This window comes from Coregonus clupeaformis, chromosome 21 (genome assembly GCF_020615455.1).
Source record: "Coregonus clupeaformis isolate EN_2021a chromosome 21, ASM2061545v1, whole genome shotgun sequence".
Lineage (NCBI taxonomy): Eukaryota > Metazoa > Chordata > Actinopteri > Salmoniformes > Salmonidae > Coregonus > Coregonus clupeaformis.
In genome coordinates this window covers 52611340-52633942 of record NC_059212.1, presented here as the reverse complement: position 1 = coordinate 52633942, position 22603 = coordinate 52611340, and the positions used below count along the sequence as shown (strand labels likewise).

The 22603-nt window shown below is 44.7% G+C and overlaps 1 protein-coding gene across 1 annotated transcript in view; it reads right to left on the bottom strand.

Annotated features, from left to right (window-relative positions):
- The window catches only part of LOC121534664 (rho-associated protein kinase 1-like), a gene marked incomplete at its 3' end in the record, with an annotated part of 29552 nt that extends 8715 nt beyond the window's left edge, over positions 1-20837 (bottom strand). Inside the window, exons 1-2 of the mRNA XM_041841245.1 lie at positions 20801-20837; positions 2566-2827 (exon numbers count right to left, since the gene is read on the bottom strand). Of these exons, the coding sequence (XP_041697179.1) occupies positions 2566-2785 (220 nt within the window). The remainder of the gene's footprint in view (positions 1-2565; positions 2828-20800) is intronic.
- Between the last annotated feature and the right edge of the window lie 1766 nt (positions 20838-22603).

The window sequence follows — 22603 nt, the reverse complement described above, 5'->3', positions numbered from 1 at the left end:
ATGGATTGATTGTTGAGTATTTTCTCAACATTTTATCTCACCAGATGTACTACATGTTTGGGTTCATCATTTCCTAGTCACCTGCTCCAAGGCCACCATCCTGCTGTGCTACTTCCACTTGTGTGCAAAGGTGGGTGGAGCCATACATACTGTACATGGAACTCACAGGAGGCTGCTGAGGGGAAAACGGCTCATAATAAAGGCCGGAACGGAGCAAATGGAATGGCATCAAACACATGGAAACCATGTCTTTGATGTATTTGATACCATTCCACTCATTCTGCTCCAGCCATTATCAAATCAAATCAAAACAACATTTTATTTGTCACATGCGCCGAATACACCAGGTGTAGACCTTACTGTGAAATGCTTACTTACAAGTCCTTAACCAACAATGCAGTTAAATAAATAGAGTTAAGAAAATATTTACTAAATAAACTAAAGTTTAAAAAAAAAAAAAAAAAAAAACATAAGAAAATAACAATAACGAGGCTATATACAGGGGGTACCGGTACCGAGTCAATGTGCATTGGTACAGGTTAGTCGAGGTAATTTCTACATGTAGGTAGGGGTAAAGTGACTATGCATAGATAATAAACAGCGAGAAGCAGCAATGTCAAAACAAAGTGTGGGGAGGGGTATCAATGTAAATAGTCCAGGTGGCCATTTGATTAACTGTTCAGCAGTCTTATGGTTTGGGGTAGAAGCTGTTAAGGAGCCTTTTGGACCTAGACTTGGCGGTACCGCTTGCCGTGCGGTACCAGAGAGAACAGTATATGACTTGGGTGACTAGAGTCTTTGACAATTTTTTGGGCCTTCCTCTGACACCACCTAGTATATAGGTCCTGGATGGCAGGAAGCTTGGCCACAGTGATGTACTGGGCTGTACACACTACCCCCTGTAGCGCCTTATGGTCGGATGCCGAGCAGTTGCCATACCAGGCGGTGATGCAACCGGTCAGGTTGCTCTTGATGGTGTAGATGTATAACTTTTTGAGGATCTGGGGACCCATGCAAAATCTTTTCAGTCTCCTGAGGGGGAAAAGGCGGTGTCGTGCCCTCTTCACGACTGTCTTGGTGTGTTTGGACCATGATAGTCTGTTGGTGATGTGGACACCAAGGAACTTGAAACTCTCGACCTGCTCCACTAAAGCCCCGTCGATGTGAATGGGGGCGTGTTCGGCCCCCCTTTTCCTGTATCCACGATCAGCTCCTTTGTCTTCCTCACGTTGAGGGAGAGGATGTTGTCCTGGCACCACACTGCCAGGTCTATGACCTCCTCCCTATAGGCTGTCTCATTGTTGTCAGTGATCAGGCCTACTACTGTTGTGTCATCGGCAAACTTAATGATGGCGTTGGAGTCGTGCTTAACCAAGCAGCCGTGGTACGGGAAGGGACTAAGCACGCACCCCTGAGGGGCCCCCGTGTTGAGCATCAGCGTGGCAGATGTGTTGTTGCCTACCCTTACCACCTGGGGGCGGCCCGTCAGGAAGTCCAGGATCCAGTTGCAGAGGGAGGTGTTTAGTCCCAGGGTCCTTGCTTAGTGATGAGCTTTGTGGGAACTATGGTGTTGAACGCTGAGCTGTAGTCAATGAACAGCATTCTCACATACACTACCAGTTAAAAGTTTTAGAACACCTCTTCATTCAAGGGTTTTTCTTTATTTTTACTATTTTCTACATTGTAGAATAATATTGAAGACATCAAAACTATGAAATAACACATATGGAATCATGTAGTAACCAAAAAAGTGTTAAACAAATCAAAATATATTTTATATTTGAGATTCTTCAAAAATCCACCCTTTGCCTTGATGACAGCTTTGCACGCTCTTGGCATTCTCTCAACCAGCTTCATGAGGTAGTCACCTGGAATGCATTTCAATTAACAGGTGTGCCTTGTTAAAAGTTAATTTAATTTTATGCGTTTGAGCCAATCAGTTGTGTTGTGACAAGGTAGGGGGGTTTACAGAAGATAGCCCTACAGTGAGTGATAAAAGTATTTGATCCCCTGCTGATTTTGTATGTTTGCCCACTGACAAAGACATGATCAGTCTATAATTTTAATGGTAGGTTTTTTGAACAGTGAGAGACAGAATAACAACAAAGAAATCCAGAAAAATGTCAAAAATGTTATACATTGATTTGCATTTTAATGAGGGAAATAAGTATTTGACCCTCTGCAAAACATGACTTAGTACTTGGTGGCAAAGACCTTGTTGGCAATCACAGAGGTCAGACGTTTCTTGTAGTTGGCCACCAGGTTTGCACACATCTCAGGAGGGATTTTGTCCCACTCCTCTTTGCAGATCTTCTCCAAGTCATTAAGGTTTCGAGGCTGACGTTTGGCAACTCGAAACTTCAGCTCCCTCCACAGATTTTCTATGGGATTTTATGGGATTATATCAACAATGGACTAATGAAACAAATGCCAAAATATAGTTTTTGGGTGGAACTGATTTGATATTGATATAAAAATGGCTGCATTGGGCCTTTAAGTATATATTTTCCCCCTTTCACCACAGAGTCAGGTCTCGTCAATATAGCCTAACCGCCATGACCGTACCTTTGCAGGGGGCGATGACGTCCTCCTTCTTGTCGAGGTGGTCCTTGTGGCACTTGACGTGGCAGCGGCGGCACTCCAGGGCGGGTGGGGGCTTGAAGACGTTCCACAGGGGCTTGGTGCAGGCCTCGCAGTTGGAGGGGAAGTGGTAGATCGTGGGAATGAACTCGTGACCTTTGTGTGGCAGACAGTTGGTCTTGTCCCCTTGCGAGACAGTCTCCATGTCGGCCTCCTTCCTGCACTCCCCCTCATTGGCATACAGGATCTGAAGAGAGGAGACAATAGAGTGAGTCAGATGTTGAGTCTCTTCTAAACATTTCTGGGTTTTTATGAAAGTGGTAGTTTGAAGCTGTGCTTTCTAAATCAAATCAAATGTTATTTGTCACATGCGCTGAATACAACAGGTGTAGACCTTACAGTGAAATGCTTACAAGCCCTTAACCAACAATGGAGTTAAGAAAATATTTACTAAATAAACTAAGAAACTAACAAAATAACAATAACGAGGCTACAGTGAGGGAAAAAAGTATTTGATCCCCTGCTGATTTTGTACATTTGCCCACTGACAAAGACATGATCAGTCTATAATTTTAATGGTAGGTTTATTTGAACAGTGAGAGACAGAATAACAACAAAAAAGTCCAGAAAAACGCATGTATATATTGATTTGCATTTTAATGAGGGAAATAAGTATTTGACCCCTCTGCAAAACATGACTTAGTACTTGGTGGCAAAACCCTTGTTGGCAATCACAGAGGTCAGACGTTTCTTGTAGTTGGCCACCAGGTTTGCACACATCTCAGGAGGGATTTTGTCCCACTCCTCTTTGCAGATCTTCTCCAAGTCATTAAGGTTTTGAGCCTGACGTTTGGCAACTCGAACCTTCAGCTCCCTCCACAGATTTTCTATGGGATTAAGGTCTGGAGACTGGCTAGGCCACTCCAGGACCTTAATGTGCTTCTTCTTGAGCCACTCCTTTGTTGCCTTGGCAGTGTGTTTTGTGTCATTGTCATGCTGGAATACCCATCCACGACCCATTTTCAATGCCCTGGCTGAGGGAAGGAGGTTCTCACCCAAGATTTGACAGTACATGGCCCCGTCCATCGTCCCTTTGATGCGGTGAAGTTGTCCTGTCCCCTTAGCAGAAAAACACCCCCAAAACATAATGTTTCCACCTCCATGTTTGACGGTGGGGATGGTGTTCTTGGGGTCATAGGCAGCATTCCTACCCCTCCAAACACGGCAAGTTGAGTTGATGCCAAAGACCTCGATTTTGGTCTCATCTAAACCTACCATTAAAATTATAGACTGATCATTTCTTTGTCAGTGGGCAAACGTACAAAATCAGCAGGGGATCAAATACTTTTTTCCCTCACTGTATTTGGTAAAAGACCAAGTCCACATTATGGCAAGAAAAGCTCAAATAAGCAAAGAGAAATGACAGTCCAGCATTACTTTAAGACATGAAGGTCAGTCAATATGGAAAATGTCAAGAACTTTGAAAGTTTCTTCAAGTGCAGTTGCAAAAACCATCAAGCGCTATGATGAAACTGGCTCTCATGAGGACCGCCACAGGAATGGAAGACCCAGAGTTACAGTGGGGAGAACAAGTATTTGATACACTACCGATTTTGCAGGTTTTCCTACTTACAAAGCATGTAGAGGTCTGTAATATTTATCATAGGTACACTTCAACTGTGAGAGACGGAATCTAAAAAAAGAATCCAGAAAATCAAATTGTATGATTTTTAAGTAATTAATTTGCATTTTATTGCATGACATAAGTATTTGATACATCAGAAAAGCAGAACTTAATATTTGGTACAGAAACCTTTGTTTGCAATTACAGAGATCATACATTTCCTGTAGGTCTTGACCAGGTTTGCACACACTGCAGCAGGGATTTTGGCCCACTCCTCCATACAGACCTTCTCCAGATCCTTCAGGTTTCGGGGGCTGTCGCTGGGCAATACGGACTTTCAGCTCCCTCCAAAGATTTTATATTGGGTTCAGGTCTGGAGACTGGCTAGGCCACTCCAGGACCTTGAGATGCCTCTTACGGAGCCACTCCTTAGTTGCCCTGGCTGTGTGTTTCGGGTCGTTGTCATGCTGGAAGACCCAGCCACGACCCATCTTCAATGCTCTTACTGAGGGAAGGAGGTTGTTGGCCAAGATCTCGCGATACATGGCCCCATCCATCCTCCCCTCAATACGGTGCAGTCGTCCTGTCCCCTTTGCAGAAAAGCATCCCCAAAGAATGATGTTTCCACCTCCATGCTTCACGGTTGGGATGGTGTTCTTGGGGTTGTACTCATCCTTCTTCTTCCTCCAAACACGGTGAGTGGAGTTTAGACCAAAAAGCTCTATTTTTAGCTCATCAGACCACATTACCTTCTCCCATTCCTCCTCTGGATCATCCAGATGGTCATTGGCAAACTTCAGACGGGCCTGGACATGCGCTGGCTTGAGCAGGGGGACCTTGCGTGCGCTGCAGGATTTTAATCCATGACGGCGTAGTGTGTTACTAATGGTTTTCTTTGAGACTGTGGTCCCAGCTCTCTTCAGGTCATTGACCAGGTCCTGCCGTGTAGTTCTGGGCTGATCCCTCACCTTCCTCATGATCATTGATGCCCCACGAGGTGAGATCTTGCATGGAGCCCCAGACCGAGGGTGATTGACCGTCATCTTGAACTTCTTCCATTTTCTAATAATTGCGCCAACAGTTGTTGCCTTCTCACCAAGCTGCTTGCCTATTGTCCTGTAGCCCATCCCAGCCTTGTGCAGGTCTACAATTTTATCCCTGATGTCCTTACACAGCTCTCTGGTCTTGGCCATTGTGGAGAGGTTGGAGTCTGTTTGATTGAGTGTGTGGACAGGTGTCTTTTATACAGGTAACGAGTTCAAACAGGTGCAGTTAATACAGGTAATGAGTGGAGAACAGGAGGGCTTCTTAAAGAAAAACTAACAGGTCTGTGAGAGCCGGAATTCTTACTGGTTGGTAGGTGATCAAATACTTATGTCATGCAATAAAATGCAAATTAATTACTTAAAAATCATACAATGTGATTTTCTGGATTTTTGTTTTACATTCAGTCTCTCACAGTTGAAGTGTACATATGATAAAAATTACAGACCTCTACATGCTTTGTAAGTAGGAAAACCTGCAAAATCGGCAGTGTATCAAATACTTGTTCTCTCCACTGTACCTATGCTGCAGAGGATACGTTCATTAGAGTTACCAGCCTCAGAAATTGCGGCCCAAATAAATGCTTCACAGAGTTCAAGTAACAGACACATCTCAACATCAACTGTTAATCAGGCCTTCATGGTCGAATTGCTGCAAAGAAACCACTACTAAAGGACACCAATAAGAAGAAGAGACTTGCTTGGGCCAAGAAACACGAGCAATGGACATTAGACCAGTGGAAATGTGTCCTTTGGTCTGGAGTCTAAATTTGAGATTCATGGTTCCAACCGCTGTGTGGGTAAACGGATGATCTACATTCTCTTCCTCTGTTTCCGCTGCTAAAGTCACTTTCTACTACTCAAAATGTCAAGCCTCTGCCTCTAACCCTAGGAAGCTCTTTGCCACCTTCTCCTCCCTGCTGAATCCTCCTCCTCCTCCTCCCTCCTCCCTCTCTGTGGATGACTTCGTCAACCATTTTGAAAAGAAGGTTGACGACATCCGATCCTCATTTATTAAGTCAAATGACACCGCTGGTCCTGCTCACACTGCCCTACCCTACGCTTTGACTTCTTTCTCCCTTCTCTCTCCAGATGAAATCTTGCGACTTGTGACGGCCGGCTGCCCAACAACCTGCCCGCTTGACCCTATCCCCTCCCCTCTTCTCCAGACCATTTCCGGAGACCTTCTCCCTTACCTCACCTCGCTCATCAACTCATCCTTGACCGCTGGCCATGTCCCTTCCGTCTTCAAGAGAGCGAGAGTTGCACCCCTCCTCAAAAAACCTTCACTCGATCCCTCCGATGTCAACAACTACAGACCAGTATCCCTTCTTTCTTTTCTCTCCAAAACTCTTGAGCGTGCTGTCTTTAGCCAACTCTCCTGCTATCTCTCTCAGAATGACCTTCTTGATCCAAACCAGTCAGGTTTCAATACTGGTTAATCAACTGAGACTGCTCTTCTCTGTGTCATGGAGGCTCTCCGCACTGCTAAAGCTAACTCTCACTCCTCTGCTCTTATCCTTCTATACCTATCTGCTGCCTTTGATAGTGTGAACCATCAGATCCTCCTCTCCACCCTCGGTAAGACGGAGCTGCTCTTCCTCCCGGGGAAGGACTGCCCGCTCCATGATCTCGCCATCACGGTTGACAACTCCATTGTGTCCTCCTCCCAGAGTGCAAGGAACCTTGGCGTGACCCTGGACAAAACCCTGTCATTCTCTGCTAACATCAAAGCGGTGACCCGATCCTGCAGGTTCTTGCTCTACAACATTCGCAGAGTACGACCCTACCTTACACAGAAAGCGGCACAGGTCCTAATCCAGGCACTTGTCATCTCCCGTCTGGATTACTGCAACTCGCTGTTGGCTGGCCTCCCTGCCTGTGTCATTAAACCCCTACAACTTATCCAGAATGCTGCAGCCCGTCTGGTGTTCAACCTTCCCAAGTTCTCTCGTCACCCCGCTCCTCCGCACACTCCACTGCCTTCCAGTTGAGGCTCGCATCTACTACAAGACCATGGTGCTTGCCCACGGAGCTGTGAGGGGAACAGCACCTCCTTACCTTCAGGCTCTGATCAGACCCTACACCCAAACGAGGGCACTACGTTCATCCACCACTGGCCTGCTGGTTCCCCTACCTCTATGGAAGCAGAGTTCCCGCTCAGCCCAGTCAAAGCTATTCGCTGCTCTGGCACCCCAATGGTGGAACAAGCTCCCCCACGACAGCGGAGTCACTGACCACCTTCCGGAGACACTTGAAACCCTACCTCTTTAAAGAATACCTGGAATAGTATAAAAGTAATCCTTCTCCTTCACTCCACTGGCTATCATAAGTTGAATGCACCAATTTGTAAGTCGCTCTGGATAAGAGCGTCTGCTAAATGACATAAATGTAAATGATCTCAGCATGTGTATTTCCCATAAAGCATGGAGGAGGAGGTGTTATGATGTGGGGGTGCTTTGCTGGTGACACTGTCTGTGATTTATTTAGAATTCAAGGCACACTTAACCAGCATGTCTACCACAGCATTCTGCAGCGATACACCATCCCATCTGGTTTGGGCTTAGAGGAAGTATCATTTGTTTTTCAACAGGACAATGACCCAACACACCTCCAGGCTGTGTAAGGGCTATTTTACCAAGAAGGAGATTGATGGAGTGCTGAATCAGATGACCTGGCCTCCACAACCAAATTGAGATGGTTTGGGATGAGTCGGACCGCAGAGTGAAGGAAAAGCAGCCAACAAGTGCTCAGCATTTGTGGGAACTCCTTCAAAACGGTTGGAAAAGTATTCCAGGTGAAGCTGGTTGAGAGAATGCCAAGATTGTGCAAAGCTGTCATCAAGGCAAATGGTGGCTATTTGAAGAATCTGAAATATAAAATATATTTTGATTTGTTTAACACTTTTTTGGTTACTACATGATTCCATATGTGTTATTTAATAGTTTTGATGTCTTCACTATTATTCTACAATGTATAAAAAAGTAACCGGTAGTGTAGGTGTTCCTTTTGTCCACGTGGGAAAGGGCAGTGTGGAGTGCGATTGAGATTGCGTCATCTATGGATCTGTTGGGGCGATATGCGAATTGGAGTAGGTGTAGGGTTTCCGGGATGATGGTGTTGTGAGCCATGACCAGCCTTTCAAAGCCCTTCATGGCTACCGACATGAGTGCTACAGGGCGGTAGTCATTTAGGCAGGTTACCTTCACTTTCTTGGGCACAGGGACTATGGTGGTCTGCTTGAAACATGTAGGTATTACAGATTCGGTCAGGGAGAGGTTGAACATTTCAGTGAAGACACTTGCCAGTTGGTCCGCGCATGCTCTGAGTACACATCCTGGTAATCCGTCTTGCCCCGCGGCCTTGTGAATGTTGACCTGTTTAAAGGTCTTGCTCACATCGGCTACGGAGAGCGTGATCACACAGTCGTCCGGAACATCTGGTGCTCTCATGCATGCTTCAGTGTTGCTTGCCTCGATGTGAGCATAAAAAGCATTTAGCCCGTCTGGTAGGCTCCCGTCACTACGAGCGTCAGATCCGGTGTAGTAGGATTCAATCTTAGTCCTGTATTGATGCTTTGCCTGTTTGATGGTTCGTCTGAGGGCATAGCAGGATTTCTTATAAGCGTCCGGATTAGTGTCCCACTCCTTGAAAGTGGCAGCTCTACCCTTTAGCTCGATGCGGATGTTGCCTGTAATCCATGGCTTCTGGCTGGGATATGTGTGTATGGTCAACTGTGGGGACGACATCGTCTAAGCACTTATTGTTCAAAGCTGGTGACTGAGGGTGTATACTACTCAGTGCCATTGGATGAATCCCGGAACATATTCCAGTCTGTGCTAGCAAAACAGTCCTGTAGCGTAGCATCCGCGTCATCTGACCACTTCTGTATTGAGCGAGTCACTCGTACTTCCTGCTTTAGTTTTGCTTGTAAGCAGGAATCAGCAGGATATAATTGTGGTCAGATTTGCCAAATGGAGGGCAAGGGAGAGCTTTGTATGCGTCTCTGTGTGTGGAGTAAAGGTGGTCTAGAGTTTTTTTTCCTCTGGCTGCACGTGACATGCTGGTAGAAATGAGGTAAAACAGATTTAAGTTTGCCTGCATTAACGTCCCCAGCCAGTAGGAGTGCCACTTCTGGATGAGCATTTTCTTGTTTGCTTATGGCCTTATACAGCTCGTTGAGTGCGGTCTTAGTGCCATCATCAGTTTGTGGTGGTAAATAGACTGCTACAAAAAATATAGATGACAACTCTCTTGGTAGATAGTGTGATCTACAGCTTATCATGAGGTACTCTACCTCAGGTGAGCAGTACCTCGAGACTTCCTTAATATTAGACATCGCGCACCAGCTGTTATTGACAAATAGACTCACACCACCACCCCTCGTCTTACCGGACGTAGCAGTTCTGTCCTGCCGATGCACGGAAAACCCAGACAACTGTATATTATCCATGTTGTCGTTCAGCCATGACTCGGTGAAACATAAGCTATTACAGTTTTTAATGTCCCGTTGGTAGGATAGTCTCAAACGGAGCTCATCCAGTTTATTCTCCAGTGATTGCACATTGGCCAATAGAACGGATGGTAGAGGCGGGTTACCCACTCGCCGACAAATTCTCACAAGGTACCCCGATCTCCGCCCCCTGTACCTCTTTCTTTTCTTCACGCGAATGGCGGGGATTTGGGCATGGTCTTAGAGAAACGGTCCAGTTCAAGGTGAGTAATCACTGTTCTGATATCCAGAAGCTCTTTTCGGTGATAAGAGACGGTAGCAGCAACATTATGTACAAAATAAGTTACAAACAATGCAAAAAAAATAAAAAAAATAGCACAGTTGGTTAGGAGCCCGTAAAACGGCAGCTATCCCCTCCGGAGTCATTCTGTTTCACAAGCCAGCCTCCCCAATTAAGGTTCCACCAACCTCCTGTGATGGATCTGGTTATCACAATAATGGTGTACTGCGCTCTCTCTCTTTCTATGTAAATTCAATTGTGTAATATTTGTAAAACGGATTTCTAACGTTTGCAGTTTGCCAGATTATCTGTGCTGTTATGTTTAGCTACGAAGTGTGAAGTCTTCGTGTCAACAGTAAATCTATTTTAGTTTTATGAAAACATTTTAAATGATGCAAAACATTTTTTTCTCATATCACTCAATTAACCTCTGCTCATCGATGCAAGCACTTAGACCTTACGACAGTGTCCAAAACATTTTATTGAGCCGAACCTAAAGAGTGTTTTGTATAGGACTCACTGGTGGTGGCACTCCTTCCTGACCAGTCTCTTCATGGCAGTCTACCTGTTTGTCTACGACGTGAACTCCTTCCTGACCAGTCTCTTCATGGCAGTCTACCTGTTTGTCTACGACGTGAACTCCTTCCTGACCAGTCTCTTCATGGCAGTCTATCTGTTTGTCTACGACGTGAGCTCCTTCCTGACCAGTCTCTTCATGGCAGTCTACCTGTTTGTCTACGACGTGAGCTCCTTCCTGACCAGTCTCTTCATGGCAGTCTACCTGTTTGTCTACGACGTGAGCTCCTTCCTGACCAGTCTCTTCATGGCAGTCTACCTGTTTGTCTACGACGTGAGCTCCTTCCTGACCAGTCTCTTCATGGCAGTCTCAAATCAAATCAAATCAAATTTTATTGGTCACATGCGCCGAATACAACAGGTGCAGACATTACAGTGAAATGCTTACTTACAGCCCTTAACCAACAGTGCATTTATTTTAAACAAAAAAAGTAAGAATAAAACAACAACAAAAAAAGTGTTGAGAAAAAAAGAGCAGAAGTAAAATAAAGTGACAGTAGGGAGGCTATATATACAGGGGGGTACCGTTGCAGAGTCAATGTGCGGGGGCACCGGCTAGTTGAGGTAGTTGAGGTAATATGTACATGTGGGTAGAGTTAAAGTGACTATGCATAAATACTTAACAGAGTAGCAGCAGCGTAAAAAGGATGGGGGTGGGGGGCAGTGCAAATAGTCCGGGTAGCCATGATTAGCTGTTCAGGAGTCTTATGGCTTGGGGGTAGAAGCTGTTGAGAAGTCTTTTGACCCTAGACTTGGCACTCCGGTACCGCTTGCCGTGCGGTAGCAGAGAGAACAGTCTATGACTAGGGGTGGCTGGAGTCTTTGACAATTTTGAGGGCCTTCCTCTGACACCGCCTGGTATAGAGGTCCTGGATGGCAGGAAGCTTTGCCCCAGTGATGTACTGGGCCGTACGCACTACCCTCTGTAGTGCCTTGCGGTCAGAGGCCGAGCAGTTGCCATACCAGGCGGTGATGCAACCAGTCAGGATGCTCTCGATGGTGCAGCTGTAGAATTTTTTGAGGATCTGAGGACCCATGCCAAATCTTTTTAGTCTCCTGAGGGGGAATAGGCTTTGTCGTGCCCTCTTCACGACTGTCTTGGTGTGTTTGGACCATGATAGTTCGTTGGTGATGTGGACACCAAGGAACTTGAAGCTCTCAACTTGTTCCACTACAGCCCCGTCGATGAGAATGGGGGCGTGCTCAGTCCTCTTTTTTTTCCTGTAGTCCACAATCATCTCCTTTGTCTTGGTCACGTTGAGGGAGAGGTTGTTGTCCTGGCACCACACGGCCAGATCTCTGACCTCCTCCCTATAGGCTGTCTCATCGTTGTCGGTGATCAGGCCTACCACTGTTGTGTCGTCGGCAAACTTAATGATGGTGTTGGAGTCGTGCCTGGCCATGCAGTCATGGGTGAACAGAGAGTACAGGAGGGGACTGAGCACGCACCCCCTGAGGGGCCCCCGTGTTGAGGATCAGTGTGGCAGATGTGTTGTTACCTACCCTTACCACCTGGGGGCGGCCCATCAGGAAGTCCAGGATCCAGTTGCAGAGGGAGGTGTTTAGTCCCAGGATCCTTAGCTTAGTGATGAGCTTAGAGGGCACTATGGTGTTGAATGCTGAGCTGTAGTCAATGAATAGCATTCTCACGTAGGTGTTCCTCTTGTCCAGGTGGGAAAGGGCAGTGTGGAGTGCGATAGAGATTGCATAATCTGTGGATCTGTTGGGGCGGTATGCAAATTGGAGTGGGTCTAGGGTTTCTGGGATTATGCTGTTGATGTGAGCCATGACCAGTCTTTCAAAGCACTTCATGGCTACAGACGTCAGTGCTACGGGTCGGTAGTCATTTAGGCAGGTTATCTTAGAGTTCTTGGGCACGGCGACTATGGTGGTCTGCTTGAAACATGTTGGTATTACAGACTCAGTCAGGGACATGTTGAAAATGTCAGTGAAGACACTTGCCAGTTGGTCAGCACATGCTCGGAGTACACGTCCTGGTAATCCGTCTGGCCCTGCGGCCTTGTGAATGTTGACCTGCTTAAAAGTCTTACTCACATCGGCTACGGAGAGCGTGATCACATAGTCATCCGGAACAGCTGGTGCTCTCATGCATGCTTCAGTGTTGCTTGCCTCGAAGCGAGCATAGAAGTGGTTTAGCTCGTCTGGTAGGCTTGTGTCACTGGGCAGCTCGCGGCTGTGCTTCCCTTTGTAGTCTGTAATAGTTTTCAAGCCCTGCCACATCCGACGAGCGTCAGAGCCAGTGTAGTATGATTCAATCTTAGACCTGTATTGACTCTTTGCCTGTTTGATGGTTCGTCGGAGGTCATAGCGGGATTTCTTATAAGCGTCCGGGTTAGAGTCCCGTTCCTTGAAAGCGGCAGCTCTACCCTTTAGCTCAGTGCGGATGTTTCCTGTAATCCATGGCTTCTGGTTGGGGTATGTACGTACGGTCACTGTGGGGACGACATCATCGATGCACTTATTGATGAAGCCAGTGACTGATGTGGTGTACTCCTCAATGCTGTCTGAAGAATCCCGGAACATGTTCCAGTCTGTGCTAGCAAAACAGTCCTGTAGCTTAGCATCTGCGTCATCTGACCACTTTTTTATTAACCGAATCACTGGTGCTTCCTGCTTCAGTTTTTGCTTATAAGCAGGAATCAGGAGGATAGAGTTATGGTCAGATTTGCCAAATGGAGGGCGAGGGAGAGCTTTGTATGCGTCTCTGTGTGTGGAGTAAAGGTGGTCTAGAGTTTTTTTCCCTCTGGTTGCACATTTAACATGCTGGTAGAAATTAGGTAGAACGGATTTAAGTTTCCCTGCATTAAAGTCCCCGGCCACTAGGAGCGCTGCATCTGGATGAGCGTTTTCCTGTTGATTATTGGCCTTGTACAACTCATTCAGTGCAATCTTAATGCCAGCATTGGTTTGTGGTGGTAAATAGACAGCTATGAAAAATATAGATGAAAACTCTCTTGGTAAATAGTGTGGTCTACAGCTTATCATAAGATACTCTACCTCAGGCGAGCAAAACCTAGAGACTTCTTTAGTATTTGATTTTGTGCACCAGCTGTTGTTTACAAATATACACAGACCGCCACCCCTTGTCTTACCCGAGTCAGCTGTTCTGTCCTGCCGATGTAGCGTATAGCCTGCTAGCTGAATGTTATCATTGTTGTCGTTCAGCCACGACTCCGTGAAACATAAGATATTACAGTTTTTTATGTCCCGTTGGTAGGATAACCGTAATCTTAAATCGTCCATTTTATTCTCAAAAGCTTGAACGTTGGCTAATAGGATTGATGGAAGAGGCAGTTTACTCGCTCGCCGTCGGATCCTTACAAGGCACCCGGATCTGCGTCCGCGATATCTCCGTCTCTTCCTCACGCGAATGACGGGGATTTTGGCCTTGTCGGGTGTCTGTAGGATATCCTTCGCGGCCGCCTCGTTGAAGAAAAAATCTTCGTCCAATGCGAGGTGAGTAATCGCTGTCCTGATATCCAGAAGCTCTTTTTGGTTATAAGAGACGATGGCAGAAACATTATGTACAAAATAAATTACAAATAACGCGGAAAAACACACATAATAGTACAATTGGTTAGAGGGCTGTAAAACGGCAGCCATCTTCTCCGGCGCTGTTCTTACCCAGTCTATCTGTTTGTCTACGACGTGAACTCCTTCCTGACCAGTCTCTTCATGGCAGTCTACCTGTTTGTCTACGACGTGCGCTACTTCTTCTCTAAGCTGCAGATCATCAGTACGGCCACCGGCCACTACCATCCTCTACTTCACCATGATCATGGTGCTCATATTCTTCCTCTTCACAAGGGAGTCAACAACAGTGCCACACCACGCAAAGCTACACTCTGTAAAAGGTTTTTGCAGAGGAGCTCAAACAAATACGGTATCTCCAGATTTTCACTTTAACAAACACGGTGCTGGAGCTTTTGGCAGACTTTGGCAGATTCATCAGCTGTTTCCAGTCACCCCTCTCAATAGGAATTTTATCCGCCTTTATTAAAGCGACATTTGTGGTGCTGTAATAGCGAGCTGAGCCAGTTGAAAATATTGATGCCAGGGATATTTTTGGTGTCTGTGTGCTCCTGAAGTGCTGTGGCCCTGTGTGCTCTTTCATTAGTTTTGCGTTTTTATAAATGTACACTACCGTTCAAAAGTTTGGGGTCACTTAGAAATGTCCTTGTTTTAGAAAGAAAATATTTTTTTTGTCCATTAAAATAACATCAAATTGATCAGAAATACAGTGTAGACATTGTTAATGTTGTAAATGGCTATTGTAGCTGGAAACTGCTGATTTTTTATGGAAAATCGACATAGGCGTACAGAGGCCCATTATCAACAACCATCAGTCCTGTGTTTCAATGGCACGTTGTGTTAATCCAAGTTTATAATTTTAAAAGGCTAATTGATCATTAGAAAACCCTTTTGCAATTATGTTAGCACAGCTGAAAACTGTTGTGCTGATTAAAGAAGCAATAAAACTGGCCTTCTTGAGACTAGTTGAGTATCTGGAGCATCAGCAATTATGGGTTTGATTACAGGCTCAGAATGGCCAGAAACAAATAACTTTCTTCTGAAACTCGTCAGTCTATTCTTGTTCTGAGAAATGAAGGCTATTCCATGCGAGAAATTGCCAAGAAACAACGCTGTGTACTAATCCCTTCACAGAACAGCGCAAACTGCCTCTAACCAGAATAGAAAGAGGAGTGGGAGGCCCCGGTGCACAACAGATGCCTCACAGGTCCTCAACTGGTACCCGCAAAACACCAGTCTCAACGTCAACAGTGAAGAGGCGACTCCGGGATGCTGACCTTCTAGGCAGAGTTGCAAAGAAAAAGCCATATCTCAGACTGGCCAATAAAAAGAAAAGATTAAGATGGCCAAAATAACACAGACACTTTTTCTTTGCAACTCTGCCTAGAAGGTCAGCATCCCTTCAAGTAATGATGGCTTGTTGTTACTCTTTGCTTATTTGAGCTTTTCTTGCCATAATAGGGCTATCTTCTGTATACCCCCCCTCCCTTGTCACAACACAACTGCAAAGCTGTCATCAAGGCAAAGGGTGGCTACTTTGAATAATCTATATTTTGATTTCTTTAACACTTTTTTGGTTACAACATGATTCCATGTGTTATTTCATAGTTTTGATGTCTTCACTATTATTCTACAATGTAGAAAATTTTAAAAATAAAGAAAACCCCTGGAATGAGTAGGTGTGTCCAAACCTTTGACTGGTACTGTATATGCGACGGGATGTGTAGACATTATGGACAGTATGTGGATAGAATACGTAGTATGTCAGATGAATACGTAGGATCAGTGGCGACCCGTCATTCAGGACATGTTATTTTGGCATTAATACGTGTCACATAACAGTTTGCAAACAATGTAAAAAATATATATATAATCATTGAGTTAATAAAGCTGCGTATAAACATGGTCTCTTTTTTGCTTTCTTGAGTAAGGCAGCTCCAAATTGCAGGTGTTTCAGCCTAGCTCAGTGCTTTCTTTGGTGGTGGGCAGCCAGCGGAAAATACGGAGCGTAGGGGTTCCTAATGTTCTCTAGTTGCGCCGTGATTTGCTCAGTGATCTGTCACTCATGGGGACACTACGTCACCGCAAAATCTAAGCCCCTTGGGTGATGCCATAGTTACATTATAAGTGCCCATCCAAGAAGGCTCAACGTCATTGGCCACAGATAAAATGACGTCAAATCACATTATATCTACAGTAGCTTAGATTGGACTGATCATGTCAACATCATACTTTCAAAATCTTAGCTAGCAAGCTAGCAGTCAACATCATGAATCAAGTCGACAATCTACTGGCAAATCCTTTTCAATCCTTGTCATATGAAGAGAAATTATAGATAAAACATATTGGTGCAGATCGGCCATTGGACATAAACGTTACACAACAAGTTGAAAATCGCAAATTCAACAATGAGTGGTTTGGAAGGAATCAGTGGCTAACTGCAAGCATTGCAAAGCAATCACTAGCCTGCTATTCAGTGGAGTGGATGTGTGGTCCAAGTCTGGGTTTAAGGGTCTCTTTTCCAAGCTTAAATGGATAAACATTCAACAATGGTCATGCTGTCAATCCAGCATGACTTCTGCCGCATTCAAAACAACTGGAAACTTGGAACTGGGAAATCTCAGACCTCAGTGAGTTCCAAGACAACTGGGAACTCAGGAAAAAAACGAGCTCCGACTGGGAAAATACGTTTTGAACGGTCATCCAACTCGGAATTCCAAGTCGGGAACTCTGGCCTTTTTCTAGAGTTCCGACCTGAAGATCACTAACGTCATGATTCGACCTTGTTTTTTTCCGAGTTCCCAGTTGTCTTGAAAGCACCATAAATCCAGAGAATGCCAGACTTTGATGACAAAGTTTGATTACAAAATTTGTCCACCAAGGACCGCCACGCCACCTTTATGTTCAAGTGAGCACAGCACAACAAGTTGTGTCCAAAAATGTATTGTATGGTGCTGCATAAATATTGTAATATGCCAGGGAGATATGTACAGTTGAAGTCGGAAGTTTACATACACCTTAGCCAAATACATTTAAACTCAGTTTTTCACGATTCCTGACATTTAATCCTAGTAAAAATTCCCTGTCTTAGGTCAGTTAGGATCACCACTTTATTTTAAGAGTGTGAAATGTCAGAATAATAGTAGAGAGAATGATTTATTTCAGCTTTTATTTCTTTCATCACATTCCCAGTGGGTCAGAAGTTTACATACACTCAATTAGTATTTGGTAGCATTGCCTTTAAAATTGTTTAACTTGGGTCAAACGTTTCAGGTAGCCTTCCACAAGCTTCCCACAATAAGTTGGGTGAATTTTGGCCCATTCCTCCTGACAGAGCTGGTGTAACTGTGTCAGGTTTGTAGGCCTCCTTGCTCGCACACGCTTTTTCAGTTCTGCCCACAAATGTTCTATACGATTGAGGTCAGGGCTTTGTGATGGCCACTCCAATACCTTGACTTTGTTGTTCTTAAGCCATTTTGCTACAACTTTGGAAGTATGCTTGGGGTCATTGTCCATTTGGAAGACCCATTTGCGACCAACCTTTAACTTCCTGACTGATGTCTTGAGACTTAGACACTGTGGATATAGATACTTTTTGTACCAGTTTCCTCCAGCATCTTCACAAGGTCCTTTGCTGTTGTTCTGGGATTGATTTGCACTTTTCGCACCAAAGTACGTTCATCTCTAGGAGACAGAACGCGTCTCCTTCCTGAGCGGTATGACGGCTGCATGGTCCCATGGTGTTTATACTTGTGTACTATTGTTTGTACAGATGAACGTGGTACCTTCAGGCATTTGGAAACTGCTCCCAAGGATGAACCAGACTTGTGGAGGTCTACAATTCTTTTTCTGAGGTCTTGGCTGATTTCTTTTGATTTTCCCATGATGTCAAGCAAAGAGCCACTGAGTATGAAGGTAGGCCTTGAATTACATCCACAGGTACACCTCCAATTAACTCAAATGATGTCAATTAGCCTATCAGAAGCTTGTAATGCCATGACAACATTTTCTGGAATTTTCCAAGCTGTTTAAAGGCACAGTCAACTTAGTGTATGTAAACTTCTGACCCACTGGAATTGTGATACAGTGAATTATAAGTGAAATAATCTGTCTGTAAATAATTGTTGGAAAAATTACTTGTGTCATGCACAAAGTAGATGTCCTAACCGACATGCCAAAACTATAGTTTGTTAACAAGAAATTTGTGGAGTGGTTGAAAAATGAGTTTTAATGACTCCAACCTAAGTGTATGTAAACTTCCGACTTCAACTGTATACTGTAGCTTAGAAAGTAATAATAAGTGTATGTTGTGTAGTAAGCAGTTAGTAGCCCATGTGCCTCACGCTAATAATTTGGTCCGGTTTCCCCTCATTATTTAGCCTACTGTTCTGACTTGGTGGTGCACATGTAGCCTATAGCCTGTTTTAGAGAAATGTCATCATCGAATATTGTAAGAGCTTTCATTGTCTGTTTATATGCCCCCTTTATTTATCCTACGGTTCTGACCTGGTGTACAAGGAGAATACTGTAAGAACCGCCCATGTTCTGAATTCTGTCGCTGTACATTTCAAAAGTCCTGAACAAATAGTTACATAGAATACGTCCGTCCTAGCTCGCTCATTAACGTCTTAATCGAAATTACGGATTGCCTCTTATCAGGTGTTGGGACTGCTGTTTGTGCTCTGCTGTTGAGACAGCCTTGTGTAGGCCCTAACAGTTTGTGGGCACCGTTTGTCACCGTTATAGTCCAAGTAATGTATTGTTTAGTGTTGTGTAGTGTAGTGGCTTTGTTGGCATGCATCGACAAAAAAAATATTGGGAGTTTGCCCCACCAATATTGACATGCTAAATGGATAGAATAGTATGTGTACAGCAATAGTTGAACAGGATGGCCTTGACTAGAATACAGTATATACCGTACATCCGGAAAGTATTCAGACCCCTTCCCCTTATTCTAAAATTGATTAAATTATTTTTTTCCCTCATCAATCTACACACAACACCCCATAATGACAAAGTGAAAACAGGTTTTTAGAATTTTTAGCAAATGTATAAAAAATAAGATACCTTATTTACATAAGTATTCAAACCCTTTGCTATGAGACTCGAAATTGAGCTCAGGTGCATCCTGTTTCCATTGATCATCCTTGAGATGTTTCTACAACTTGATTGGAGTCCACCTGTGGTAAATTCAATTGCTTGGACATGATTTGGAAAGGCACACACCTGTCTATATAAGGTCCCACAGTTGACAGTGCATATCAGAGCAAAAACCAAGACATCAGGTCGAAGGAATTGTCCGTAGAGCTCCGAGACAGGATTGTGTCGAGGCACAGATCTAGGGAAGGGTACCAAAGAAATTCTGCAGCATTGAAGGTCCCCAAGAACACAGTGGCCTCAATCATTCTTAAATGGAAGAAGTTTGGAACCACCAAGACTCAAGGAGGTGACCAAGAACCCGATGGTCACTCTGACAGAGCTGCAGAGTTCCTCTGTAGAGATGGGAGAACCTTCCAGAACGACAACCATCTCTGCAGCACCAATCAGGCCTTTATGGTTGAGTGGCCAGACGGAAGCCACTCCTCAGTAAAAGGCACATGACCAAAAGGCACCTAAAGGACTTTCAGACCATGAGAAACAAGATTCTCTGGTCTGATGAAACCAAGATTGAACTCTTTGGCCTGAATGCCAAGTGTCACATCTGGAGGAAACCTGGCACCATCCCTACGGTGAAGCACGATGGTGGCAGTATCATGCTGTGGGGATGTTTTTCAGTGGCAGGGACTGGGAGACTAGTCAGGATCGAGGGAAAGATTAACGGAGCAAAGTACAGAGAGATCCTTGATGAAAACCTGCTTCAGAGAGCTCAGGACCTCAGACTGGGGCAAAGGTTCACCTTCCACAGGACAACGACCCTAAGCACACAGCCAAGACAACGCAGGAGTGGCTTCGGGACAAGTCTCTGAATATCCTTGAGGCCCAGCCAGAGCCCGGTCTTAAACCCGATCGAACATCTCTGGAGAGACCTGAAAATAGCTGTCAAGCTCTCAAGCTCTGTCAGGTTGTATGGGCAGCGATGCTCCCCATACAACCTGACAGAGCTTGAGAGGATCTGCAGAGAAGAATGGGAGAAACTCCTCAAATAGAGGTGTGCCAAGCTTGTAGCATCATACCCAAGAAGACTGTAATCGCTGCCAAAGGTGCTTCAACAAAGTACTGAGTAAAGGGTCTGAATACTTAAATAAATGTGATATTTCCGTTTTTTTATTTTTTATAAATTAGAAAAAAATTTACCAATCTGATTTTGCTTTGTCATTATGGGGTATTATGTGTAGATTGATGAGGAAAAACAAACAATTGAATCCATTTTAGAATAAGGCTGTAACGTAACAAAATGTGGAAAAACTGAAGGGGTCTGAACACTTTCCGAATGCACTGTATATATGAAATGGGTAAAACAGTATGTAAACATTATTCAAGTGACCAGTGTTCCATTTCTACGTACATAGGGCAGAAGCCTCTAAGGTGCAGGGTTGAGTAACTGGGTGGTAGCCGGCTAGTGACAGTGACTAAGTTCAGGGCAGGGTACTGGGTGGAGGCCGGCTAGTGATGGGTATTTAACAGTCTGATGGCCTTGAGATAAAAGCTGTTTTTCAGTCTCTCTGTCCCAGCTTTGATGCACCTGTACTGACCTCGCCTTCTGGATGATAACGGGGTGAACAGGCCGTGGCTCGGGTGGCGGAGGTCCTTGATGATCTTCTTGGCCTTCCTGTGACACCGGGTGCTGTAGATGTCCTGGAGGGCAGGCAATGTGCCCCCAATCACCACACCACCCTCTGGAGAGCCCTGCGGTTGTGGACGGTGCAGTTGCCGTACCAGGTGGTGATACAGCCCGACAGGATGCTCTCAATGGTGCATCTGTAAAAGTGAGACATGGGTGCTGGCCCGCGTAGATGGAAACAGAAGTTTGAGCCTTTTGGGTAAAACACTGAGGTAAATCCTGTATGGAAATGCGCCACTAGAGTAGGAGTGCTGATCTAGGGTCAGGTCCCACCAGTCAATATAATTTGAATCATTATGATATAAAAGTAAAAACTGATCCTAGATCAGCACTCCTACTCTAAGATGCTTTGTGAATACGTGTCCAGATAAGACAAGGTGACCCTAGCCCCCACATAAACTATTGCAGAATAATTACTGGGGACTGAGACAGGGGGGCTGGGAAACACTGTGGCCCTGTCCAATATCAACCCTGGACAGGGCCAGCCAGGAAGGAGCTTACCCAACCACTTTGAGGCAGTGGTTGTGTGGCTAGCAGAGGCAGAGGTGTGCTTAGCAGATCTGAAAGAGAGGCACAACATTATTTGATCCATATTTAGCACAGTGGAAAGCGTGCTTCCAGACCGGAACCCTGTGAAACGTGAAAGCACGTTCCAGAATGACAACACCCCACCTGATTGGTCGGAAGAAAAAGCCCTGTCCACCAGAGCTCGTCTATGTCTCTGCTGCTTACTTACAGAACACTGCAAGATTTGTGTGTATTGTTTAGATTACTGCACTGTTGGAGCTAGGAACATAAGCATTTCGCTACACCTGCAATAACATATGCTAAATATGTGTATAAGACCAATAAAATTGTATTTGAATATTTTTTTACAACTACAAAACTTTGGGCCGAGGTTGGTCACTAAAGTAGTGCCAAAACACTGATTGCACAGATTTGATTCACAGAAGATTTACCAGTCACAAGTTTAGTAAGTTAGTTGCATTATTCTCAAATTTAGTTGCATGCTTACAAATCTTATTGAATTTATTCACATATCAACTTACATGTTTGAAAGTTCATGTTGTGTGCTGGCAGGTGTTGTTGCATTTATTCTCAAAATAAGTTACATGTTTGCAAATTTTTTTGCAACTACAAAAATGATTGGGTAGGTGCAACTCATATTTTACGTGTGCAAATCATAGTCTACATTCTTGTACACTTAAGGCACTATTTTACCTTCATAAATGTAGTCCCCTGTAGCTCAGTTGGTAGAGCATGGCGCTTGCAACGCCAGGGTTGTGGGTTCGTTTCCCACGGGGGGCCAGTATGAAAATGTATGCACTCACTAACTTTAAGTCGCTCTGAATAAGAGCGTCTACTAAAATGTAAATAATTGACTTCTCAAACCCTCAGCTTGGTCTGTTGCGCATGCTTTCCCGGAAGTCTCGCGCTTCTGGGTTTAGGAACTCTGTGGAACCACAGTCAGTCGTTTACCAAAGTGTATAGTGTCATCTTCTGGCCTCATGTAAAACTGAAGGCTATTATACCAAAATAAATCATCCCTGAAATGCAATAGGCTACATCCGTTATTACACTGGTTATGAAATAATAACGTTTTAGCAATATTTCTAAAGGCATGCAATGCATTTGATTTGGCATAGGCCTAGTTGAACAGTACATTTTACTCTAATGTTGACGATACGAACGAATGTATACCTGTGGCTCTGAT